Source organism: Hemiscyllium ocellatum, chromosome 14 (assembly GCF_020745735.1).
Source record: "Hemiscyllium ocellatum isolate sHemOce1 chromosome 14, sHemOce1.pat.X.cur, whole genome shotgun sequence".
Lineage (NCBI taxonomy): Eukaryota > Metazoa > Chordata > Chondrichthyes > Orectolobiformes > Hemiscylliidae > Hemiscyllium > Hemiscyllium ocellatum.
Window position 1 is genome coordinate 19,700,621 of NC_083414.1, and position 26,179 is coordinate 19,726,799.

Sequence of the window (26,179 nt, forward strand, 5' to 3'; positions counted from 1 at the left end):
GTTGCCCTTGGCATAATCCCTATTCTGATGCCCTGGAAACATTTGTTAACTAATAAAGAGAACTAAACAATAAAACAATTCAGAGCTGTAGGAAGTGTCAGGGTCAGCTGATTTGCTCAACAAAGCACAACAGTACAAACAATTTACATCGGTATAGCTAGGCCTCCTGTCTAGCATGTCACTGCAACTGAGCCAAAATAACTGCTACAGTTTCCATAAATGTTTAACCCTGGAGTATTTTATTAACAGAGAATATCAAAACATTAACCAACATTTCATCAAGTCATACTTGTGTATAACTTTAGGAATCGAGTAGAGTTAATTGTCAACAGACCATTTAACCACACTGTTCTAGCAAGCTGCATAATAAGGAAAGTAGAGAGCTTTCAACCAAACAAGAGGGTATAAGGGTTTATGTTTAGGAAAAAGTAATCAATCAAGGGCTGAAGTTAGGGCAGGACAGCAAAACCCTAAAGTGGAAAATGAAAATCAGAGAAGGGACAGAGAAGAATATAAACTAAAGATGTAGCAGCAGTCAAGACTAAAGGCTATAAAGTGAAAAACAGACAACTCCACAATGACAAGGACGGATTCCAAATTTTGAGGAATATGAGTTATTCGAGAAGAATAGGAAGCTAAGTAAAAGTGGAGGGGTAGCTCTATAAATCAAAGATGGTATTGGTGAAATAGTTAGAGATGACTTCAGTTCAAGAAATCAGATTGTACAATCAGTTTGGGTGGAGTTGAGAAACAGTAGCGTGAAAACATCACTTGTGGGGAGGTCCTACGGGCAACCTCTCAGTAACTATGGTACAGGAAATACGATACAAGAAGAAATATTGGATGCTTTGTGATAAAAGAATGGTAATAATTAGTGGATGATTTGAATCTCCATATGAATTGTAAAATTCAAATTGGTAATTGTAACCTGGATGAGGTGTTCATAGAACACTCTAAAATAGTTTTGGAGGAGCATGTTTTGGAACTGACCAGAGAGCAGATTATTTGAGACTTGCTCTTGTGTAATATGACAGGATTAATTAATAACCTCAGAGTAAAGGCACACCTGGGTACTATTAATTGTATTATGATCCAAGTTAAAAATCCATAAGACCATAAGACATAGGAGTGGAAGTAAGGCCATTTGGCCCATCGAGTCCACTCCGCCATTCATGGCTGATGGGCATTTCACCTCCACTTACCAGCATTCTCCCCGTAGCCCTTAATTCCTTGTGACATCCAATTTGAAAGTGAAAGGTGGCTCTAAACATAATATTTTAATCCTAAATGAGAGGAACTCTGTGAGTATGAAAGCTAAGCCAGACAAAGTGAACTGAAATTTTGGACTGGCAGACAGATCAGTAAAGAAGCAGCGGCAGACTCTTAAAGGGATATTTCAGAATAAGCACATTCCCAGTATAAAAGAAAAATCCAAGCAAGGATCCACAATCCGATGGTAACTAAAGTAGTTAAGGAGAACAAATGCCATGACCAGAAATCATAACCCTGGAGCATTTATAAATATGTTGAACGATTAATGACAACTTATTTTTTAAAGGCGGATTGATACAGACAGGATAACTGAGGATGTAAATTCATTGGCTGCCCAGAGCGGAATTAAAGGCCATAGTGGCAGGAGCAGGAAGAGGTCTTTCGGCCCATCGGGTCTGCTCTTACATTAGGAGAGATCATGGCTGGTGAGATAACCCCCAACTCCACTTCCCTGCCTTTTCCCCATAACCCTTGATTTCCTCACTGACCAAGAAACCGTCTGTCACATCATTGAGTATATTCAATGAGCCAGCCTCAACAGTAAAGAAATCTACAGATTCACACCAGAAAAAAAAATTCCTCTCCTTTTTCAGCCCCTTATTCTGACATTATGCCTTCTTCCTTCACAGTGGGGAAAACGAGTCAGTATCCACCCTGTCAAGCTTCCTAAGAATCTTAGACGTTTCAGTCATAGAATCCTGACAGTGTGGAAGTAGGCCATTTGGCCCATCAAGTCCACCCCACCCGTCCCAGACCATCCCCCTACTCTATCTGCATAACCCTGCATTTCCAATGGCTAACCACCTAACCTGCACAACTTTGGACAGGAGGAAACCTGGAAGATACAGGGAGAACGTGCAAACTCCACACATACAGTCACCCGAATCGAACCAGGGTCCCTGACACTGTGAGGCAACAGTGCTAACCACTGAGCCACCGTGCCACCCTCGTATCAAATAAGGTGAGGTGTATAAATCCAAATACTCTCTGCCTCAGAAGGTAGTGGAAGTGGGGCTATTGATTATATTTAAGACAGATATGAAAATATTCTTTAGCCAAGGGAATCAAGAGTTTTTGGGGAGAGATGGAAATGTGGGATTCAGAAAAGGGTTAAATGTTGAACTTCTACCCTGAATTCAGATATATATATATAATATATGTTCACAGGTATAACTCTTGAATACAGTTCACTGACTTATGAATTTTTTTAAAATTCCACCTGATGCCTTATTCCATCCCAACACGTACCATCATTTTTGCTTCCATTCTGTAAAGTTCTTCAAATATATGTTTGCCTACAAAATCCTAGAGAAGTGTTGGACCAGAATGCCACACTTCACTGACCTATTGCCAAAAGTAAATCGAACTAACTAATGTACTGGAAACCATAATCTATCAACAAAATTAAAATGATTTATTATCCATGGAGCATCAGTCCCAGGTTTTTGGCTGCAATATAATTCTACAAAGCCCAGCCTACATTTTGATGAAGTGCACTGTCATGACATTACAGGTTTGACAAGGAATGCATTTACATGCATACTTAGAGAAGACAGGGAATAAGCAAGTGCAAACATTTTTAACATTTATCAAATTCTTTTGACCTTTCTCGTAAGAACAAAAAATTTTAATTGGAAAATAAACGATTGCGCAAAGATAAAATAGAAAAATACCTACCTATATCAAGGGGTTGCTGTGGAAAAAGAGCAGAAATTTGTTTTAGTCACTTCACCACCATATTCCACATTTCAAATAAAGGTAACTGATATTGATAATGAAGCTAAAAACGAGAAGAACTGAAAAATCAGAAACAAAAACAATGTTTGTTGATATTGAAGCTATTTTGTCAATTATGTCACATTTATAAACGTATCAGTATGTATGTGAATTGGAAAATGTAAAATGGAGTCAAGCTTATTACCTTTCCATTCAATATAATCCTTATTCAAGCATAAAATAAGGTATCCTGCACACCTTAATACAGGAGACTCATGCAGTTAAGAGTTTTACGCTATGAAGTACATACCTGTACCTTTAATATCACATTTCAAAACATTAACTTTAGAATCCTCATAGTTCTGGCACATGCAGAACTAAAAAAAAAATTCCCTGATCTAAGCCCCCATTTGTAAGGTTGTACTTGACCACTATGAGTAGTTCCTAAATGTTACCGAGAAACATTAGTTGAGAAGGTTTAATAAGAATCACTCAAATTGTAATACACTGCACACGGTCTCTTGTCAAACAGGATTTGTGATTTGCAGATTTATTTCCTGAAAAAAGATTTCGTTTTCTCTCTGCCAGGACTACAAACACAAAACAAACCCAGCAGGCAGCCTACGTCTCAGCAAACTAATGAAACTTAGTGGAAAAGCTGTAGTTGCTTGGGCGGGACAACATTTTTTTTTTCCTCTCTGTTATTGTCACTGTGTTCAACTAGATTTCCAATACTCATTGAAATGCTTTGATCATGCACACGTTAGACAAATTAGTGGAGTGTTCATGAATCAATGTCTTCAAGAGACTAAGTAAAAGGAAGAAAAATATGAAAAGTTGAGAGAAAATAAAGAACAGATGACTCAGCCACCTGAGATGGTGATTAATTGAATTATATGCAACAGGAAGGAATGTGAAAAGCTCAAAAACTATTGACATTGAGTTAGTCAGTTGTATCAAACAAAATTAGACAGACCATCCAGCATCAGCCAAACACACTGGGAATTACAGAGGCACTCACAGCCTTGTTGACCCTCCAAAGCCCTCTGTACTAACAACTGGGGGATTGTGTCAAAAATTGGGAGACTTGGCCAAAAGATTTGTCAAGCAACAACTTGACAGTCATTGTCTATAAGGTATAGTTCCATGAAATTGCCCCAGAGATGGAAGTGCCATGGTGTGCTTTTGGGAGAGACTTCCCCGGAAGTACTCAACATTGACTCCAGATTCATGGAACCAGGTCAAATGAGGAAACATCCTGCTGAGTACAACCTACCTGGTACTAACATTCTTCCCTTCCCTAAAATGCAAGACTGGTAAAAGTCAATTTTCCCTTATATTGAACATCAATGGAAACAGCATTGATGACGACAAGGGCAGAGAAGGTAGTCTGGGTGGGGACTTCAATGTCCATCACTAGGAGCAGCTCAGCAATATAACTACAAACTGCACTAGCAGAGTGCAAACAACTGGCTTTGATTTTTATGTCTACAGGAACGGTGCCAGAAGACTGGAGGATAGCAAATGTTGTCCCCTTCATAAAGAAGGGGAGTAGAGACAACATTGGTAGTTTTAGACCAGTGATCTTTACTTCGGTTGTGGGTAAAGTGCTGGAAAAGATTATAAGAGGTAGGATTTATAATCGTCGAGTGAGGAATAGGTGGATTATGGATAGGCAACATGGTTTTGTGAATGGGAGGTCATGCCTCACAAACCTTACTGAGTTCTTCGATATGGTGATCAAACAGGTGAATGAGGGTAAGGCAGTTGATGTGGTGTGTGTGGATTTGAGAAGGGTGCCACAGTAAGCTATTTCTCAAAATATGGACACATGGGATTGACAATGATTCAGTGGTCTGGATCAGAAGTTGGCTAGCTGAAAGACGACAAAGGGTAGTGGTTGATGGGAAATGTTCATCCTGGAGTTCAGTTACTAGTGGTGTACCACAAGGATCTATTTTGGGGTCACTGCTGTTTGTCATTTATATAAATAACCTAGATTAGGGCATAGAAGGATGGGCTGGCAAATTTGCAGATGACACTAAGGTCGGTAGATTTGTGGATAGTGCCGAAATATGGTGCAGGTTACAGAAGGACATAGATAAGCTGCAGAGCCGGGCTGAGAGGTGGAGTTTAATACAGAAAAGTGTGAGATGATTCACTGTGGAAGAAGACGTACGATGTGTTAGCTTTTATTGGTAGAGGGACTGAGTTTCAGAGGCAGGAGGTCATGCTCTTTTCCGGAGATGCAATTCACACACACCAACTTCTGCCATCAGTCAAAAGTTTATTAAAGCCAGGTGACCCCCTTTGAGTCAAAAGAGACCCCAAACATCCCCTTTATACAGGTCAGTTGGTAATACTCACAGATATGCTGGCTACCCACCAACCCTCCGCTCCCCACCCCCCACCACCATCACCATGATGCAATGGTAGGATGAGATCATCCTCTGAGATAATGCAAATATAAATGCCCTAATTCTGGGGAATCGTTTTACAAACGATTTCCTGACTCAGTGATTCATCAAGACAATGTAATTGTGATATGTCCTAGCTTTGTGGGATGGCTACGAAAGTACTTCTGAATGGAAGGGACTAAATTAGAGTTGAATTTGATAATAGTAGGGGAGTAGTTGCAAATGACTGTCTAAATGGAGTGGGAACCATCCGCATTTCTGCACGAATGTCGTCTCCATCCACTTCGAGAATATTCAGCCAGTGCAGTTTAACACTTTAATATTACATTAATGTCCAGAGAGATAGTCCAATTTAACCTTTTAACATTACAGCCATTGTACAAAACTCAGGTGTGGCTGCACTTGTAGTTATGCGGAGAGTTCTGGTCACCACATTACAGGAAGGATGTAGAAGCTTTGGAAAGGTTGCAGAGGAGAATTACTAGGATGTTGCCTGGTATGGACGGAAGAGTAGAGTGTGTGGTGCTGGAAAAGCTCAACAGGTCAGGCAGCATCCGAGAAGCAGGAGAATCGACGTTTCAGGCATAAGCCCTTCATCAGGAATGCCGCCCTCATCCCTGATGAAGGGCTTATGCCCGAAACATCAATTCTCCTGCTCTTCGGATGCTGCCTGACCTGCTGTGCTTTTCCAGCACCCCACTCTCAATCTGATCTCCAGCATCACTTTCTACTGGTATGGAAGGAAGGTCTTATGAAGAAAGCGTGAGGGACTGGAGATTGTTTTCGTTAGACAGAAGGTTGAGAGGTGAATTAAGACATTTAAAATAATCAGAGGATTAGATAGGGTGGACAGTGAGAGCCTTTTTCTTCGGATCGTGATGGCTAGCACAAGGGGACATAGATTTAAACTGAGACGTGACAGACACTGCAGAGGTGGCATGGTGGCACAGTGGTTAGCACTGCTGTCTCACAGCGCCAGAGACCTGGGTTCGATTCCAGCCTTGGGCAACTGTCTGTGTGGAGTTTGCACATTCTTCCAGTGTCTGCGTGGGTTTCCTCTGGGTGCTCCGGTTCCTCCCACAGTCAAAAGATATGCAGGTCAGGTGAATTGGCCATGCTAAATTGCCCATAATGCTAGGTGCATTAGTCAGATGGAAATGGGACTGGGTGGGTGTGGACTTGTTGGGCCTTGTCTAATCTAAATAGAAACAAGTTAAAAACAGGTCAATAGAGAATGGGGCTCCTGCTGCCTGTCCGCTATAAAAGTCTTGATTAAATAACTGTGTTAACCTTCAACCCCTTTCATAATGAATCAGAGCTGGCAACCATAATGCAATGGGCAGAAAACGTGAAACAGAACAATCACATTAATGGAGTAGAAACCTATCTAAGGTTGGAGTCAAGGGTCGGTGTGGACTTGTTGGGCCATAGGGCCTGTTTCCACACTGTAGGGAATCTAATCTAATCAAACATAGGAAAGATGTCAGAGGTAGGTTCTTTACTCAGAGAGTAGTAGAGGCATGGAATGTTCTGCCTGCAACAGTAGTAGACTCGCTAACGTTAAGGGCATTTAAATGGTTGTTGGATAAACATATGGATGAAAATGGAATAGTGTAGGATAGATAGGCTTCAGATTGGTTTCACAGTTCGGCACAACATCGAAGGCCGAAGGGCTTGTACTGCCCTGTAATGTCCTATGTTCTATGCTAAAGGATAAAGCTGCTGGACTGATCAACAAAAGGGAAATTCAGCCTTACCGATCTACCTGTAACAAATATATCTGTCCATCACACAAACCACGTGGGCTATCAGCAGCCGAATTGTATTCAACCACAATCTGCAATCTAAGGTTCAGCATATGCCTCAATCTCTCATTCACACCAAGCCAGGGATCAACTCTGGTTCATAGAAGCATGCATGAGGGCACACCAGGAGCAGCACAAGGTATACGCAAAACGAGACATCAACCTGAAGTTACACAACAGCCAAACAATGCCAGCAGCAATTGATAGGCAGAGGTAAATGACCGCATAATCAATGGATTAGATTACATAATTGTTCCAGTAGTTGCTGTTCACTGATCACATAGATTCACACACCTTTGAATTAGGTCCCCGTAATTCTTAAACACTAAAAACGACATTAGCTACAAAATGGAATTGGTACACATCATTGAACAGCATGGTGTTGGGATGGTAAATGTCTGGATGCTTTCTCAGGCATGTCATTATTGCCCAGAGTATAGTAGGCCTACAGAGAGGGGGATTTCGGAGTGAAAATACTTGTCAGGGAGGCACTGGATTAGATTCTGATTAGAAACTGATCAGTTTTCATGGGGTTGGCGAGCTGTCAACACCTTCTAAAACAGGGAACTTGCCTTTCAAGGCACAAACTCAGTCTTCAGTAGCTGCTTGTGTACTTCACGTCAGGATCAATCAGTACCTCCCAGTATGGAGCAGCGGGTAACAGGTCTGCACATGAGTACACAATTCAGACACATTAACACACTGTCAGAAAAGAAGTCTCCAATAGCAGCGTCTAGCTTTATCTAATGACAGATCTATGAATCCTGCAAATAGTTGCCTTCTGATCTGTACTGCCTATGGCAGGAGGGTGCGGCAGAAACCGATGGGTGTCACACAGAGTTAGAAATGGCAAGAGGGCCTTAATTGTGCCTCTTGGATCTTCAACCTCCAGAACCAGATCTGCTCAAAACCTACAAAGGACAGTGCGGCAGCACTAAGTTGACAGCATTATCCACCCAGCTGATTTTGGATCTGCTAGTATTTTGTTTTTCATTGCAAAGGGAGCAGTAGCAACACAAAGATCACAAGTAACTCAAAGTGAGAAAAGGACCTGCAGGTTAAAACATTATCACCATTATAATATATAACATAGGCTCTCAGTTAGCTACTGAGTAACAGATTGATTAGACTGTTTATTACTAGGCCGAATAGTGTGGAGTTTTTAATTACTGAAACATAATCATTGTGGTTAAAGTTAGTCTGCTCTTTACTGTAAGCTGAGCTCAGGGAATATGAAGAGTTTTATCACTCAGCAACCACAGTCAAAAATCAGGTCACTTTAAACTGCAGCAAATCAGTTTCTGATATGTTTATCAGAGAGAAAAGGTTGGGTGACATGACGCTGACCTGGTTGGCGAAGGGTAATATTAAGAAATATGGCATAAAGGGTATGAAGAAACCTACAGCATCACATAGTTAGAGCACAGCAAGATGCCTTTCAGCTGTGTGTATGTATGCAGACTCTACATGTGAACTACTCCTCTCCCCCCACCCCACCCCCATCGTTTTCACATAACCCTGCAAACTTTCTCATTTCAATTAGTTATCAAGTCACTTTTTAACAAAAACTTAAATGAATTTGCCTTCACCACAATGCATTCCTAGAATGCCTGGAAACCTACAGGGTAGGCCTGGTGCAAGGCAAATGATGAGGAAAACTTCATGAAGAAACAGTTGGGGGTGGATGCCAACCTTGCGCCCAGAATGGAAGAATTTAAAATGGCAGAGGGCATGAACATGTCAGGAATGCTTGAGCACCATTCTGACCACCCTGTCCATCCCATTCCTGCGTGAAAAAATGGCCCCAATCATGTCTATATTTTAGAAGGAAACATGTCATTAAGGTATTCACCAACTTCTCATTACCTGCAGGGATTAGCAACTTGGTCACCAAAAATACAAATCCGGGTCCTATCCATCTCTCCTCTGTACCACCATAGACCACATGCTCAGATTGGGCAAGTAAACCAGAATAAATTAAAATGGAGTTGTTGGCACTGATACTTCATGACATGACTCAGGAGTACGCAGGTCTATGGGCAGTCAATCAGTAGATGATGAGGACTGAGTGGAAAAGGCAATTCATGTTTTCTTTTCATATTATCTGACGCTCATTGTAATTTTCCTCTTGTTTTTTTAAGCCAACATTTGTGGAAATCTGAAAGACAACTAAAATTTGTGAAGAAATGATGGAGAAGACATCAGGCATAATTCCTGTTGACTCAAGTATGGAGTTTATGTCATGAGTCAACAGGAAGAAATGCCTGTATCTTACATTTCTGATTTGCCAACATAAAGCAATTCAGATGAACGGACTTCCCTGAACCAGTCTTTCGAGAGGAGTTTGCTGTCTGTGGTTTAATTTAAAAAAGGTGCTGAACACATTTTAAAGGAACATAAGCACTTTGAAACAAGTTTCAACTGTTTATCAAATTTTTTAAAAAATGTTTTCAATTACTAGCAAACCTTAATGCACAAATTTGCAATGAATTCAGCGTCAGGCAAGCTTCAATCCAACAGAAATTTTAGTGTGGTCTTTGCTGATGTGGAAGGATAATGCGTGACCTAGAAGGTAGTCTAAAGCAAATTCAGAACTGACACAAAATGAATTCCAAACGAACAGCTTTGAAAACCAGGGGCAGAAATTTAACAGCCCAGAATAGAAGAGATGAGTTCAGGTATAAAGTAAAAGTCGATCTGAAGTTTGGCTGTTTGCTGGAATCAGCCTAATCAATACTGTACCTGGAAGGGAAATTAACATAGTTGTGCAAGTCTGTATGTCTAATTGATTTAAACATTCTGTTGCACGTAACTTTTCCAATACAGATTTTCTGGAGCATGGGCAATTCGCCAGGGAAGGAAATTGATGCACACTTCATGGTATCATTAAAGTTAAGATTGTTTAATGTCAGTCAAGTCCAAGTGCTTATAAGTGCTTTGTCACATCTTCGCCTGCCCTTCACATGTACAGCAACTATTCTCCTTCTCAATGACAGCCCCAGTGTTTAACAGCCAACCAGTGTATGAAGAGCAGTGGGTCCTCAGCAGAATCTGATGCATTTCCTACACTCTGCCCTCAACCATTCCTCCTCCCTCCCTGAATGAGATGGTTCCCCTTCTACTCAATTTCGAGCCCCTTCCCTCCGCCTTCAAGAGGATCATCATCTGCCATTTCCACCACCAAACACATCAACCCCCCCTTTCCCTTGCCTTGTCAGTACCCTGCAAGGACCATTCTCACTGCAACACCCTAGTCCACTCCTCCATCATTCCTACCAATTCCTCACTTCCCCATGCCACTTTCTCATACAATCTCAAAAGATTTAACACTTGCCCGTTTATCTCCTATCAGCTTACTGTCCCCAAAGCCCCAAATATACCTTCCAAGTGAAGTAACAATTTACTTGCACTTCTTTCAATCCAGCTCACTATATTTGCTGCTCACAATACAGTCTCCGTACATTGGCAAGACTGAACACAGACTAGCTGACAGCTTTGTAGAACATCTCCACTCTCTTTGTAAGTATGATCCAAACCTTCTAGTTGCTTGCCATTTCAGTACAACGTCTTGCTGACATGCTAATATCTCTACCCCAGGCCTGCTAGTGTTCCAGCAAAACCAAGGCTTAGGCACTTCACAGCTTTCAGGACTCAACATCAAGTACAATAACTTCAGACCAAGAACATGCATCTCTATTCCAACTGTATCCCCTTCCCTCCGGTCATCTTGCTCACATGCTTTTGCTCTTATGAAGTCCCTATGGTGTGCAAGCAGGGCACTCGGCCCATCGAGTCCACACGAACCCCCTGAAGAGCATCCCACCCAGACCCACCAGCCCTACCCTATCCCTGCAAACTTGCATTTCCCAGGACCCATCCAACCAATCTGCACACCATCGGACTGTGGGAGGAAGCCAGAGCACCTGGAGGAAACCCATGCAGACATGGGGAGAATGTGCAAATTCCACACAGACAGTCAGCTGAGGGTGGCATTGAACCTAGGTCCCTGGCGCTGTGAGGCAGCAGTGCTAACCACAGAGACACTGTGCCATCCATCTGGGCTGACCTTTTTTCCACTTTTTGCACTGGATTACCGCCACCTATTTTGCATTCATAACTCCCCTCCACTAGTTTTAACATAACTCCATAAACCTATAAATTAATCCCCAGGCCTTGATTCTTTCCCATCTCCTCACTGCATAAGTAACCCAAATATGGACTTCGGTTTTATTTGTTAACCTTGGGGTTGTGCTCATTCACTTATGACCCAGATGAACTCTCTAACTAGTCCATCTCAGTGCTCAGAATGCATGAAGTCCTCAGAGAGACTATCCTCATCCTTTTCCAGTTACAGTGGAAGAAATGATGGGCCGGAGGCAGGAAAGGCATTTATAATTAGGCTGGGTGCAATCTCAGCAGCTGTCCCACTCCCATCAGCACTGGGTTCAGGGCTGGCAGGTCCACAGTCCACCCTGCCACAATAATGCCCATCTAGACCTTTAATGACCATCAAAGGATCTCAAGCCACCATTGCTGGGATCAATGGAGATAGAAAGAGTCCAGACCATTTGTTGGTTGGCTATTGACCTAAGGGCACTTGCAAGGGAAAAGGAGGTTCTAATGAGAGACAGTTCCTGCTGCAGGGAACTAATTCCTATGTGTGCTACACCATAGGAAGGATGTCACATCCTCTAGTTTAAAACTAGAGGGCATGCATTTAAAAGTAAGGAGGGAAAAGTTTAAAGGAGATGTGAGGGGCACTTTTTTTTAAAGACAGAGTGTTAGATGCCTGGAACGCACTGCCAGCAGTAGTGGTGGAAGTAGATACAACAGAGGCATTTAAGTAGCTTATAGATAAGCGGATGAATTAGCATGGAATGGAATGGCAGGCAGAAGGGATTTGTTTAACTTGGCACAACTGTGGTATTTAGATGATGACTTGAAACATTGTATGGGACAAGTGCTGGATAGTGAGATTAGAACAGATAGATGTTAAATAATTGGCACAGATACAATGAGCCAACTGGCCTCTTTCTATGCTGTAAAATGTACACAAAGGACCAGTGGTGTCTTCAGCATTGACCACTGAGCCTACATGGGCCATCCTCAAGGATAGGCCTCTCACTGGCTTTCCAGCCAGCATATGAGAACCATGCAACCAACAGAAGATTCTACCCCAAGAGTCTCTGGAAGTCAAAAGAGAAGGAAATGGCTTGGTCCTGGGAAAATAATCTTGACCGTGCTCCACACTGATAGCTTAGTCACCAATTAATTAAAATTGACATGTTTCATTGGAGATGTAACATAGAAAAAGTCCATTCGGCCCAAGCAGTCCATGCTGGTGTTAATGATTCACTCAGGCCATATAACAGACAGACCTATAATTCTGCCACCAGCCATGTGGCACACATCTGTGACAACATTCCCTCAATCTCTTCAATTAAAATCCCCTGCCCAACTTGGTCATCTCCCTTTCCTTTGCATGGTGTGCCCTCTGCTGAAAAAGGTGAGGAAACAAAACTAGAGACTGACTGGTCAGATTATTCACCCAATGGGCACAGCTCAGCTGGTGAAGGAGACTCATTCTTGATGAAGGGCTCCTGCCTGAAACGTCGATTCTCCTGCTCCTCGGATGCTGCCTGACCTGCTGTGCTTTTCCAGCACCACTCTGATCTTGACTCTAATCTCCAGTATCTATGGTCCTCACTTTTGCCAAGGAGACTATCAGCCAAGCACAGCAGATTGTGGACAAACTGGGTTGAATGGCAGGAGGAGGAGGTGGGAAATGGGGAGGGGGAGGTTAGGAAAGTGGCCCAGATAAAGCCACTGTCGGGGTGGGTGGTGCTGAATCTCAACAAGATATGAGAACTTCTGATGAAGTTAGTTGGCGAGACAAGAGTAATGGTTGCTGGGTGGTGTTGCAGCACAGGATGTAGGTGAATCAACCAAAGTTCTCAATTTTCCTAACTTCTCATTTTACTGCCTTCCACACTATAAGCACAATCAGGGCACAACCAACCTTTTTGGTAGGAGACAGTGAGGTCTGCAGATGCTGGAGATTCCTGAAGAAGGGCTCTGGTCCAAAACATCAATTTTCATGCTCCTCCGATGCTGCCTGATCTGCTGTACTTTTCCAGGAACACACTCTCAACTCTGACCTTCTTGGTGATCACCTCCTCATGGTGACAGCAACTGGTTCCTTCCTCCCATTGCTGGTGAATCTAGGTTCTCTCTAGTCCATACTGCTCCCAGTCCTTCCACAACCTTAACCATTCGCGCTCTCCATTACTGCACGCAGCAGCAAGGATGCGTATTATCACATGATGCACTGCAGTTACTCAAAATGTTCTTCCATCAGCACATCCCAAACCTCCAATCTCTACACCATGCCACACATTTGAAACTAGTTAATATTTCTTCTCTTTTGCTAGGTCCTGGAAATGTTAGTAATACTCAGCAAGTCAGGTAGCATTGTGGAAAGACAGCTACTGTTTAAGGTCATGATGACCCTTCATCAGTCGTTATACATCTTTGATTCTCTCTCTCTGTTCTGCTGAATACTTCCATTGTCAGAATTCCACTATCTGTATTGTTTTACTTTTGTCTCAGTTTAAATGAGTTACTTCACACAGCATTAACTTGTCTTTGATTAGACCAAAACAATTCTTCAAATCCTAAAATTAGCAAGAATAGGTCACTTGCCCCAACAGGTCTGTGCCAACATTAATGTTGCAAGTGAGCCTCCATTCACTGTATTTCATCCATGCCTATCAGCACATTCCCTCATTACTTGCTGCTTCACGTACTTATCTGGCTTTGAGTTGCTTGCTTGTTGCTGAATTCCTTTTGTGCAAAAAGGATTAAAAATCTTAAGGTTTTTATTTATTGGCGCCTTAAGGAATTAGATAGGTAGAATTTACAGCTCAAACACTGACACACAAGATAAGTCTGGGCTTGAGATATTGGTTTGATTTCTTCTTACAGTGTGAGTGAGTGTCATTGGCAAGACCAGTGATTTCTCTTTGCTGAGTGAAGATGGTGGTGTAGTCCATGCACACAAAAGGTACAAATGAGGGGCAGGAGTAGGCCATTCACCTCTTTGAACCTTCTTCACCATTCAATAATAGAGCACAGCTGACCTGACTGTAAGCTCAAATACTCATTCCCATCTACTCCGATAACCTTTCACCCTCTGCTTAAAAAAGGAAGTGGTGGAGGCTGGTATAATTGCAATATTTAAGAGATATTTGGACAGGTATATCAGTAGGAAGAATTTGGAGGGATATGGGCCGGGTGATGGCAGGTGGGACTAGATTGGGTTGGGATATCTGGTCGGCATGGATGCGTTGGACAGAAGGGTCTGTTTCCATGCTGTACAGCTCTATGAGCTGAAAATGTGTTGCTGGAAAAGCGCAGCAGGTCAGGCAGCATCCAAGGAACAGGAAATGTCGAATTTCCTGTTCCTTGGATGCTGCCTGACCTGCTGCGCTTTTCCAGCAACACATTTTCAGCTCTGATCTCCAGCATCTGCAGACGTCACTTTCTCCTGTACATCTCCATGACTCTACTCTACCTCTGCTATATGAGATGTGCACCCACAGAACTATTAGGAAGGGATTTACAAGATTTAGACCAACAGAAAAGGAATGGTAACATGATGCCAAGTTAAGATGCCACGTACTGTTCTGTTTGATATGTGTACATGCAAAGTTTCCCTTTGGGAAATAGTAGGGAAGGGTTAGAAGGATTAGCAGACAGATTGTAAAATTCACTTGAACTGCTCCTTCCACGGCCAAACAGTTCTGCAATGGGACTTAAACCCAGAGTTTCTGGGTCAGAAGCAGAAATTGATTCACTAAACCACAAGACTTTCTGAAATGAGACCTATAAGGAACTTGCACGTGGTTGAGTTCTCAGTCACCTACTGGATTGATAACAGAGCAATTTTGCTTTCACTTTGACTGAATCCCTTCTACTTTCCAATGGCACAAGCTACATTCTACACTCCCCATGTCAACAACAGCTAGGTGAAACGTGCAAGATACAAGCAGCTTGCAACCATCTCCAGATGTTTTACTAGTCAACCTGTTCAGAGACGTTACTGTACAACTTTGAAGCAGATGGGACGTGAACCCAGGCCACCTGCCTCAGAAGTAGGAACAGTACTACTGTGCCACAACATACCTTGCAACCACCTCGAGGAGAAAAACTGCTTTAAAAAAATTTCCATTCCCCAGCGTTTTACATAACTGACAGAAAACTGATGGCCCAGTGGTACTATCATTAGATTATTAAACCAGAAACTCAGCTAAGGTTCTGGGGACCTGGATTCAAATCCCGCCATGGCTCATGGTGGAATTTGAATTCAATTTAAAGAAAATCTGGAATTAAGAATCTACCGATGAACATGAAACTCTACTCTCTTGTCGGAAAAACCTGTCTAGTTCACTAATGTCCTTCAGGGAAGGACATCTGCCATCCTCACCCGGTCTCATGCAACTCTAGACCCATAGCGATGTGGTTGCTTCTCAATTGCCCTCTGGGCATTAGGGATGGACAACAAATGCTGGGTTGAAAATGTGTTGCTGGAAAAGCGCAGCAGGTCAGGCAGCATCCAAGGAACAGGTAATTCGACGTTTCGGGCATAAGCCCTTCATCAGGAAGGGCTTATGCCCGAAACGTCGAATTTCCTGTTCCTTGGATGCTGCCTGACCTGCTGCACTTTTCCAGCAACACATTTTCAGCTCTGATCTCCAGCATCTGCAGACCTCACTTTCTCAACAAATGCTGGGTGCAGCCTTTGATGAGCACATCCCAAGAACAAATACATGAATGCAAAACAAATTGGCTTTTTTCCATGCCAATGAAGACTAAGCTCTTCAGGCATTCACTGCTTTGATTTCAGTTGGCCCAATTCATTTTAAATCCGTGACCCTCTCTGATACATTTGATGTGACCTAAGGTCATTAAGCATCCCTCACTCTACTACAAAGCATGTGCTCCCACTCAGTAGTATCAATCACCACAATCTCGTCAAAGAAATGAAAATGGATGGACCAACCAACAAAGACGGAAAATATAACAACAGACACAGCCCTGACAACTCTGCAAAGTCCTCCTTACGAACATCTGAGGGTTGGTGCCAAAATTGGGAAAACCGTCTCACAGACTAGTTAAGAAACAGCCTGATACAGTCATACTCATGGAATCATACCTGGAAGATAATGTCCCAGACCACACCTGAATATGTGTTGCCCCATCAGCAGAACAGACCCAGAGGTAGCAGTACAGTGATACACAGTCAGGAGGGAGTTGCCTTCAGAGTCCTCAACATTGACTCCAGACTCCATGAAGCTTTATAGCTTAAGGTTAAACATGGGCACTTGGAGGGAGCACTGAGGGTAGCAAGCGTACAGACTATACTCTGGGAGGGATTTCAATATTCACCAAGAGTGGCTCGGCAGCAGCACTGGTCAGGTCCTAAAGGAAACAGCTGGCAGACTGGGTCTGCCCTTCTTGAAGAAGGGATACACCTAAAAGGTTGACTTCTCCATCTCCCGATGCTGCCTGGCTTGCTGTGCTTTTCCAGCCTCCTGCCTGTTTACTCTGGAATCCAACATCTTATGTTTTTGTCTCTCAACTGGGTCTGCGGCAGGCAGTGAGGTAGTTAACAAGAGGAAAATCATACTGGATCTCATCCTTACCAAAGATGCATATGTTCACGACAGTATTGGTAAGAGTGACCATCACATAGTCCTTGTGGAGACAAAGGCCTGTCCTATCAATGCTACATTTGACTGCGCATGATTCCTGAAGAAGGGCTCATGCCCGAAACGTCGATTCTCCTGCTCCTTGGATGCTGCCTCACCTGCTGCGCTTTTCCAGCAACACATTTTCAGCTCTGATCTCCAGCATCTGCAGTCCTCACTTCCTCCTCGAAGACACTGAAGCTGTTCATGTTCAAATGCAACAAGATTGGACAAGATCCAGGCTTAGATTGACAAATAACTTGTGCACCACACAAATGCCAGGTTATGACCATCACCAGCAAGAGACAAGCTAACCACCATCCCTTGACATTCAATAGTGTTACTATTACTGAATTCCCCACTAACATCTTGGGGCTTACTACTGGCAAGTCCAGTTGAGTTTCTGGTCACAAATTACAAAAGCATGTCAAAGGCTAGGAATGGGTGTGGCTCCAACAATACTCAAGAAGGTTGGCATCATCCAGAAAAAAGCAGCCCACCTGATTGGCACCATATCCACAAACATCCATTCCCTTGACCATCGACCACCTTTGGTAGCAGCAGTATCTACAAGATGCACTGCAGAAAGGTCCGAGAAGAGCACCTTTGCAATGGAATGCTCAGCAATCCCATCTAGAAGGATAAGGGCAGCAGATACATGGGAATACCCCTACCTACATTTCCCCTCCAAGCCACTCACCATCCTGACTTGGAAATATATTGCCATTCTTTTACTGTCACTGAGTCAAAGTTGTGGAATTCCCTCCAATAGACAATAGGTGCAGGAGTAGGCCATTCTGCCCTTCAAGCCTGCACCACCATTCAACATGATCATGGCTGATCATCCTTAATCAGTATCCTGTTCTCGCCTTATCTCCATAACCCTTGATTCCACTATCCTTGAGAGCTCTATCCAACTCTTTTTTAAATGAATCCAGAGACTGGGCCTCCACTGCCCTCTGGGGCAGAGCATTCCACACAGCCACCACTCTCTGGGTGAAGAAGTTTCTCCTCATCTCTGCTAAATGGTCTACCCCGTATTTTTAAGCTGTGTCCTCTGGTTCGACACTCATCCATCAGCGGAAACATGTTTCCTGCCTCCAGAGTGTCCAATCCTTTAATAATCTTATATGTCTCAATCAGATCCCCTCTCAGTCTTCTAAACTCAAAGGTATACAAGCCCAGTCGCTCCAGTCTTTCAGTGTAAGGTAATCCTGCCACTCCAGGAATTGACCTCATGAACCCATGCTGCACTCCCTCAATAGCCAGAATGTCTTTCCTCAAATGTGGAGACCAGAACTGCATACAATACTCCAGGTGTGGTCTCACCAGGGCCCTGTACAGCTGAAGAACCTCTTTGCTTCTATACTCAATCCCTCTTGTTATGAAGGCCAGCATGCTATTAGCCTTCTTCACTACCTGTTGCACCTGCATGCTTACCTTCATTGACTGGTGTACAAGAACACCCAGATCTCTTTGTACTGCCCCTTTACCTAAATTGATTCCATTTAGGTAGTAATCTGCCTTCCTGTTCTTGCCACCAAAGTGGATAACCATACATTTATCCACATTAAACTGCATCTGCCATACATCTGACCACTCACCTAACCTGTCCAGGTCACCCTGTAATCTCCTAACATCCTCCTCGCATTTCACCCTGCCACCCCACTTAGTATCATCAGCAAATTTGCTAATATTACTACTAATACCATCTTCTATATCATTAACATATATTGTAAAAAGCTGCAATCCCAGCACTGATCCCTGCGGTACCCCACTGGTCACTGCCTGCCATTCCGAAATGGAGCTGTTTAATACTACTCTTTGTTTCCTGTCAGCCAACCAACAAGCTAGTATTTTGGCCCCAATACCACGTGCCCTAATTTTGCTAACTTCCTATGTGGGACTTTATCAATAGTTTTCTGAAAGCCCAGGTACAGTACATCTACTGGGTCTCGATCATTCCATCTTCAGAGTTACATCCTCAAAAAATTCTAGAAGATTAGTCAAGCATGATTTCCCCTTCATAAATCCATGCTGACTCTGACTTATCCTGTTACTACAATAGATGTGTCATAATTTCATCCTTTATAATAGACTCCAGCATCTTTCCCATCACTGAGGTCAAACTAACTGGTCTATAGTTTCCTGCTTTCTCTCTCCCACCTTTCTTAAAAAGTGGTATAACATTAGCCACCCTCCAATCTGCAGGAACTGATCCTGAATCTATCTAACTCTGGAAAATAATCACCAACGCATCCACAATTTCTCAAGTCATCTCCTTCAATGCCCTGGGATGTAGACCATCAAGCCCTGGGGACTTATCAGCCTTCAGACCTAACAGTCTCTCCAACACCAATTCCTGGCAAATATAAATTCCCTTCAGTTCAGATCCTTCAGCCACTGTTACCTCAGGGAGGTTGCTTGTGTCTTCCCCAGTGAACACAGATCTGAAGTACCAATTCAATTCTTCTGTCATTTCTTTGTTCCCCGTAATATATTCCCCTTTTTCTGTCTTCAAGGGCCCAATCTTAGTCTTAACCATTTTTTTGTCTTTCATGTACCTAAAAAAGCTTTTACTATCCTCCTTTATATTTTTGGCCAGTTTACCTTCGTACCTCATTTTTTCTCTGCATATTTCCTTCTTAGTAATCCTCTGTTGTTCTTTAAAAGCTTCCCAGTTCTCCATTTTCCCGCTTATCTTTGCTATGTTATACTTTTTCTCTTTTAACTTTATATGTTTCTTAACTTCCCTCGTCAGCCACGGCCACCCATGCCTCCTCCTAGGATCTTTCTTCCTTTTTGAAATGAACTGATCCTGCATCTTCTGCATTATACACAGAAATATCTGCCATTGGTCCTCCACTGTCCTCCCTGCTAAGGTATTGCACTATTGAACTTTGGCCAGCTCCTCCCTCATAACTCCATAGTTCGCTTTATTCAACTGAAATATTGTTGCTTCCGAGTGTACCCTCTCCCCCTCGAATTGCAGATTGAAGCTTATTGTATTATGGTCACTACTTCCCAATGGCTCCTTCACTTCGAGGTCCCTGATCAATTCTGGTTCGTTGTACAATACCAGATCCAGAATTGCCTTCTCCCTGGTAGGCTCCAGCACCAGCTGTTCTGAGAATGCATCTCGGAGGCACTCCACAAAGTCTCTTTCTTGAGGTCCAATACCATCTTGATTCTCCCAGTCTACCTGCATGTTGAAATCCCCCATAACAACTGTAGTAACACCTTTGCGACCGGCCAATTTCAGCTCCTGATTCAACTTACATCCGACATCCAGACTACTGTTTGGGGGCCTGTAAGTAACTCCCAAGAGGGTCTTTTTACCCTTAGAATTTCTCAGCTCTATTCACACTGACTCTGCATTCCCTGATTCTAGGTCCCCCAGCGCAAGGGACTGAATATCATCCCTTACCAACATGGCCACCCCACCCCCTCTGCCCGTCAGTCTGTCCTTACGATAGCATGTGTAGTCTTGAATATTCATTTTCCAGGCCCTGTCCACTTGAAGCCACATCTCAGTTATCCCCACAATATCGTATCTGCCAATTTCCAAAAGAGCCTCAAGCTCATCATCTTATTTCTAATGCTTCGTGCATTCATATATAGTATTTTTAATTTGTTACTGCCCTCACCCTTCCCATCAACTCCTATTTCACTCAACCTTACAGCATGATCCCTGTCTGAGTTTTCTGCTTCATTGAAACAGTTGTCTTTCTTGACTTCCCCTGCTCTAACTTTTCATTCAATTTCCTTCTTAAACATCCAGTTTGTCCCCCCCCCCTCACCCCGCTACTTAGTTTAAATGTACCTATGTTGCAGTAGCAAACCTGCCTGCCAGAATGCTGGTCCCCAACCTATTAAGATGAAAACCGTCTCTCTTGTATAATTTATGCTTACCACAAAACATACCCCAGTGATCCAAGAATTTAAATCCTTGCTTCCTGCACCAGTTCCCCAGCCACACGATCAAGTCCATTATCTCCCTGTTTCTGGCCTCACCAGCCAAAGGAACTGGAAGCAAATCAGAGATAACCACCCTGGACATCCTGCTTTTCAGCCTTCTTCCTAGTTCTCCGAAGTCCCGCTGTAGCATGTTCCTCCTCTTCTTCCCAATGTCATTTGTGCCGACATGTACCACCATCTCTGGCTCTTCACCTTTGTCCTTGAGGATTTCCTGCACTCTGTCTATGATGTCTTTAACCCTGGCACCAGGAAGGCAACACACCATCCTTAAGCCCCGCCTGCTGCCACAAAAACCCCGGTCAGTTCCTCTCACTATGGAGTCCCCTATACCACGGCTCTGTACGATGTCTGACTCTTCCGCTCTGCCTCCACGCCAACTTTTGATTGACAGACCTCGCAGACTGGCAGTGTCATCTGCCTCTACATAAGGGCAGTGTAGATCCACTCACAGCAAGTGGACTGCAGCGGTTCAAGAAGGAAGTGCACCATCTTCTCAAGGGCAACTAGGGATGGGCAATAAATGCTGGTCCAGGTATCATGAATGGATTAAAAAAAACTGGCCTTCACAAACAGGAGAAAAAGGATTGGGTGTGATGTTAAAAATAGCCCCAGGAGAATACTTTAAAACAACAACTGATGCCTCCTTGGTGCTTTAATTCAAGTATTGGCACAAAGCCTGAACGTGCTTATGCATTCAAAGTTAGAGACAAAAAATACTGCAGATACGGGAATCCAAGATAGACAGCAGGAGGCTGGAAGAACACTGCAAGCCAGGTAGCATCAGGAAGTGGAGAAGTCAATGTTTCAGCTGCAACCCTTAAAATACTGTGGAATAACTGAAATAAAGATGAAAAATGCTGGAAGTATCAACAAATCTGACTGCATCCAACAAAGGGGAGGAGAGATCTGGGTTAGATCATTGACTTTTCATCCCGGCCCACTTCCTTTTCCCTGATCTACATCCCTTCCACTTGACATTTACTCCAAGTGAAATGGAAATAAAGCTACAAAACCAGCAGCAAAACTAAAACGTCATAAAGAAAATTCCAGCACTTTTACAGGTTTCGTCCTGCTCCCAATTTCTTGAATGCATCAAGAAAAGCTGGACTTTACATAAAATTTCATCAGTTAATGTTTAACACTGTGAGCACCTAATTATAACTTCAATTCCATCACGTTTCCAGCTCAAATCACATCCTTGTGCTTTGATATTGACATTGCTGCATTCGATTGTCTCACTTTCTTAAGGAAGAATTGTTTCACCCAGGGAACAATGGGTATCTGGAACTCACTGCCAGAAAGGGTGGTAAACAGAGGAGCTGAAAATGTGTTGCTGGTTAAAGCACAGCAGGTCAGGCAGCATCCAAGGAACAGGAAATTCGACGTTTCGGGCCGGAGCCCGAAACGTCGAATTTCCTGTTCCTTGGATGCTGCCTGACCTGCCGTGCTTTAACCAGCAACACATTTTCAGCTCTGATCTCCAGCATCTGCAACTTTTTACTGGTAAACAGAGGAGCCATCTGTGACCAGAGTTGATAGGTGTTTGGAGGTAGGTAGATATGATTGATAAACAGTGCAGACATGAAGGACCAAAGGGCCTGTTTCCACGCTGTACAACTCACATTTTCCTGTTATATTAGACCTTGAAAACAGCTACCATCTAATCCTTTTTATTATGGTGATTCATTTAGAAAAGTAATAATATGTTGTTCAATAACTTGGTCGGAAAATTCTTTGTTCAGTATAGAACTGTAAATAAAGTTATTTCTGTCTGCAAATGAACTTTAACACAGGCCCAAGGAACAGCATTTCATCTTAAACACTGGCACTTTGCAGTCCTTTGAACTCAATATCGAGTCTGACAATTTTAGATCCCAACCTTTGCCTTTATCTTGTCACTTTTTTTGGTGTTTTGTTTGGTTGATCTTGTTGTTCGTTTGATTACTGTATTCAAATGGTTTTTAATGTAGCCATTCATACCTCTTTTGCATCTAACTTTTCTTATTTTACCATCTCCATTCCCAAATTCTTTAACATGTTGCATCAAGAAAACATTCATTGTTTAATCTACCCTGCCTTCTATCTCATCACCGAACTTTCCACACCCTCTCCTCTCTTACACGGTCTTAAAAACATAGTTTTGTGGCTACTGAATTCTGCACAATTAGCCCACCTCAATTCCCCAAAGCATGCCTACAATCTACAAGGTATTAATTATGAATGTGGGATAGAATACTCTCCATTTGCCTGGATGGGTACCACTCCAACAATATACAAAAAGCTTGACAGCATCCAGGACAAAGCACTTGTTTGACTGGCACCCCATCTATCATCTTCAACATTCACTCCCTTTCCATTGGTGCTCAGTGGTAATAGTGTATACCATCTACAAGATGCACTGCAGCAACTCACCAAGGCTCCTTCAACAGCACCTTCTATGCCACAACCTCTGCCATCCAGAAGGAAAGGACAGCAGCTCCATGGGAACATGAGATGTACAATAAATGCTGGTCCAGCCCAAAATGTTTCATTAGTGTGGAGACACGTCACAGGCTCAGTTCACCAACTCTGAGCCACAGCAGTGACTCTTGGCCACAAACAGATTTAATCACCATTGCTCAGACAACACGGTCAGAAATCAAATCTGTGTTAAAATGATTTAAGTTTCAGCTTTGAGCTCACCTTAGCCATAAATCAACTGAAATTGTAGATGAAAGGCAATCAATTTTGATAAGTAGATTAAAACTCTTCACCTACCCACTTGCAAATGAATAACATAACATCCCATCACACCTTTACATGTTTAGTAAATGCATGTTCATGTTCCTGTCCAGATTATGCCACTTCTTCCATATTTCAATAAGAGCAAGTTCAGGATTGTTGGGGGTGAGGTTCCCTAAACAAGATTAGTGAAATATCCTTACATTGTGCTGCATTTCTCATTACTTGATTAGATAATGGTCATTTTCTGTGGCATTCCTCAATTCTACACCTTAGATTCAGAAAGTACAACCTCAAATATTGTTGAATCACATTGTGTTTGTTTACACCCACATGTGCAACGTTACTACAGGACTGTTAGCTCTTGCACTTGTCAGTGGATGATCCTAAAGCGTAAACATCATAAAGTGCTAGTCAAGAGCAATTTTGTAACTTTCCATTGGATTAGAAAAACATACAGTACTGTTTCTCAAATCCACATCAATTTCTGCAGCCCCCAGTTGCTAAAGTAGCTCTTGCTTTCATTTCATCTCCCTCCTATCGTTTTACACAGGGGACTTCTCCTTATCCATTGAATATACACAAGACATAATGGGGTAATCCTTTAATGTATACAGGCAAACAGGGCTCTTGTGATGCATAGGTAGTGTCCATAACTCTGAGCCAGGAGGCCTGGGTTCAAGTCCCACCGGCACCAGAAGTGTCACATTTCTGTACAAGTTGATTAAATGGATGATTACTGTAACTGTTTTAATGTGCACAGGAGTAATTTATTAGCCCTTTAAATAGTGGATTACTCAGTGTACTTTTAAGTATATGCAGAAGATTGAATTGAATTTGTTGTCACGTGTCGGGAGTGCATTGTTGCAAAAGCACAGCAGGTCAGGCAGCATCCGAGGGGCAAGAGAATCGACATTTCAGGCATAAGCCCTTCATCAGGAATCAGTCCTTCCTGATAAAGGACTCTGGGGCTCTGGCTAGGACTCATAACAGCACATAAACCACCGGCCACTCTCAGACAACAACTCACCAGAACGAAGGACCCGATACCCAGCATGAGCAAAACCAATGTAGTGTACAAAATCCCATGCAAGGACTGCACAAAACACTACATAGGACAAACAGGAAGACAGCTAACGATCCACATCCATGAACTCCAACTAGCCACAAAACGACACGACTAGCTATCCTTAGTAGCCACACATGCAGATGACAAGCAACATGAGTTCGACTGGGACAACACTACTGTTATAGGACAAGCCAAACAGAAAACAGCCAGGGAATTCCTAGAGACATGGCACTCATCCACTGATTCAATCAATAAGCACATCGACCTGGACCCAATATACCGACCATTGCAGCGGACAGCTGGAACTGACAACCGGAAGCGGCAGGTTCAAACAACTACGAATGCCGGAGGAAAGATCACCGAAGCGCTTCACAGGAGGCTCCCAAGCACTGAGGATGTCACCTAGATAGGGGACGAAACGTCTGCAACACAAATTCCCAGCTGGTCAAACAGAATCACAACAACAAGCATCCGAGCTACAAATCTTCTCCCAAACATTGAATGCATCAGTCAGGATAGGCATACCTCTGTATAGGAAGGCACAGTGAGTGTTACCTATTTATAAGCATTTCATGTGGCAGTAATTTAAACCTGACTCAATATTTTCTAGTAAGTAAAAAGGATTAACGTGGTGTGGTCGGTCTTGATATGGTGGGCCGAAGGGCCTGTTTCTTTGTTGTGAACTAACTCTTGTTAGTTTGTTTGAAGCATCCTTGCCCTCCCCATCCCCCACAGTAAAGCGGTAGGAGTTACCTGCTGTCCTCCAGAGTCGCCGTAAGCAGTCCGCCTGGTAATTTTCCTCACCTCGCTGTGGCCCCTATACAGGACCGAGCAGACCAAACACAGTGAAAACAGGCGCCTGCAAACAGAACCCATTGAAACTCCGCCGAAAAGGATTTACAGGCAAAGGGCTCTCACGTTCAGCCACAGAATCGCAGCAGGCGAACAGGACAAAGGCGCTCAACCTGTGGCTGAGGAACTCGTGAGTCGTTCTGACGCTGTTGGAAACAGTCTCATCTCAAACTCTGAAAGCGGAGGAACCTGAACACTGTACATTCAGCACAAACACAGAATCCTGACACACACCCTCGCTCAAGATTTCTTAAAGGGGCAGTGCCCGTGTCAGCTTTGTATCTGAGTGCTCTGAAAAGCAAGAGGATCAGCCTGCAGGGGACTCCTCTGACTAACAACATGCAAACTTACACAAAAGTAATCGCTCAGGCATTTGGTCCTGTAACTACATTCAAGGATGTAGGTTTGCTCGCTGAGCTGGAAGGTTCATTTTCAGGCGTTTCATCACCCTACTAGGTAATATCTTCACTGAATGTCTGGAAATGAACCTTCCAGCTCAGCGAACAAACCTATATCCAAAACCTCAACCTGAGCTACAAGTCTCCTCAAAACTCGCTACTACCCTATAGTGCAGGCTCAAATTACTTTGATTTTTTTTCC

The 26,179-nt window shown here is 43.1% G+C and overlaps 1 protein-coding gene across 1 annotated transcript in view; it reads right to left on the reverse strand.

Moving 5' to 3' along the window:
* LOC132822087 (interleukin-17 receptor E-like) overlaps nucleotides 1-25,770 on the reverse strand; it is a 75,216-nt gene extending 49,446 nt beyond the window's left edge. The window contains exons 1-2 of the mRNA XM_060835113.1: nucleotides 25,481-25,770; nucleotides 2,950-2,965 (exon numbers count right to left, since the gene is read on the reverse strand). Of these exons, the coding sequence (XP_060691096.1) occupies nucleotides 2,950-2,965; nucleotides 25,481-25,603 (139 nt within the window). The 5' untranslated portion in view covers nucleotides 25,604-25,770. The remainder of the gene's footprint in view (nucleotides 1-2,949; nucleotides 2,966-25,480) is intronic.
* Nucleotides 25,771-26,179: the final 409 nt, after the last annotated feature.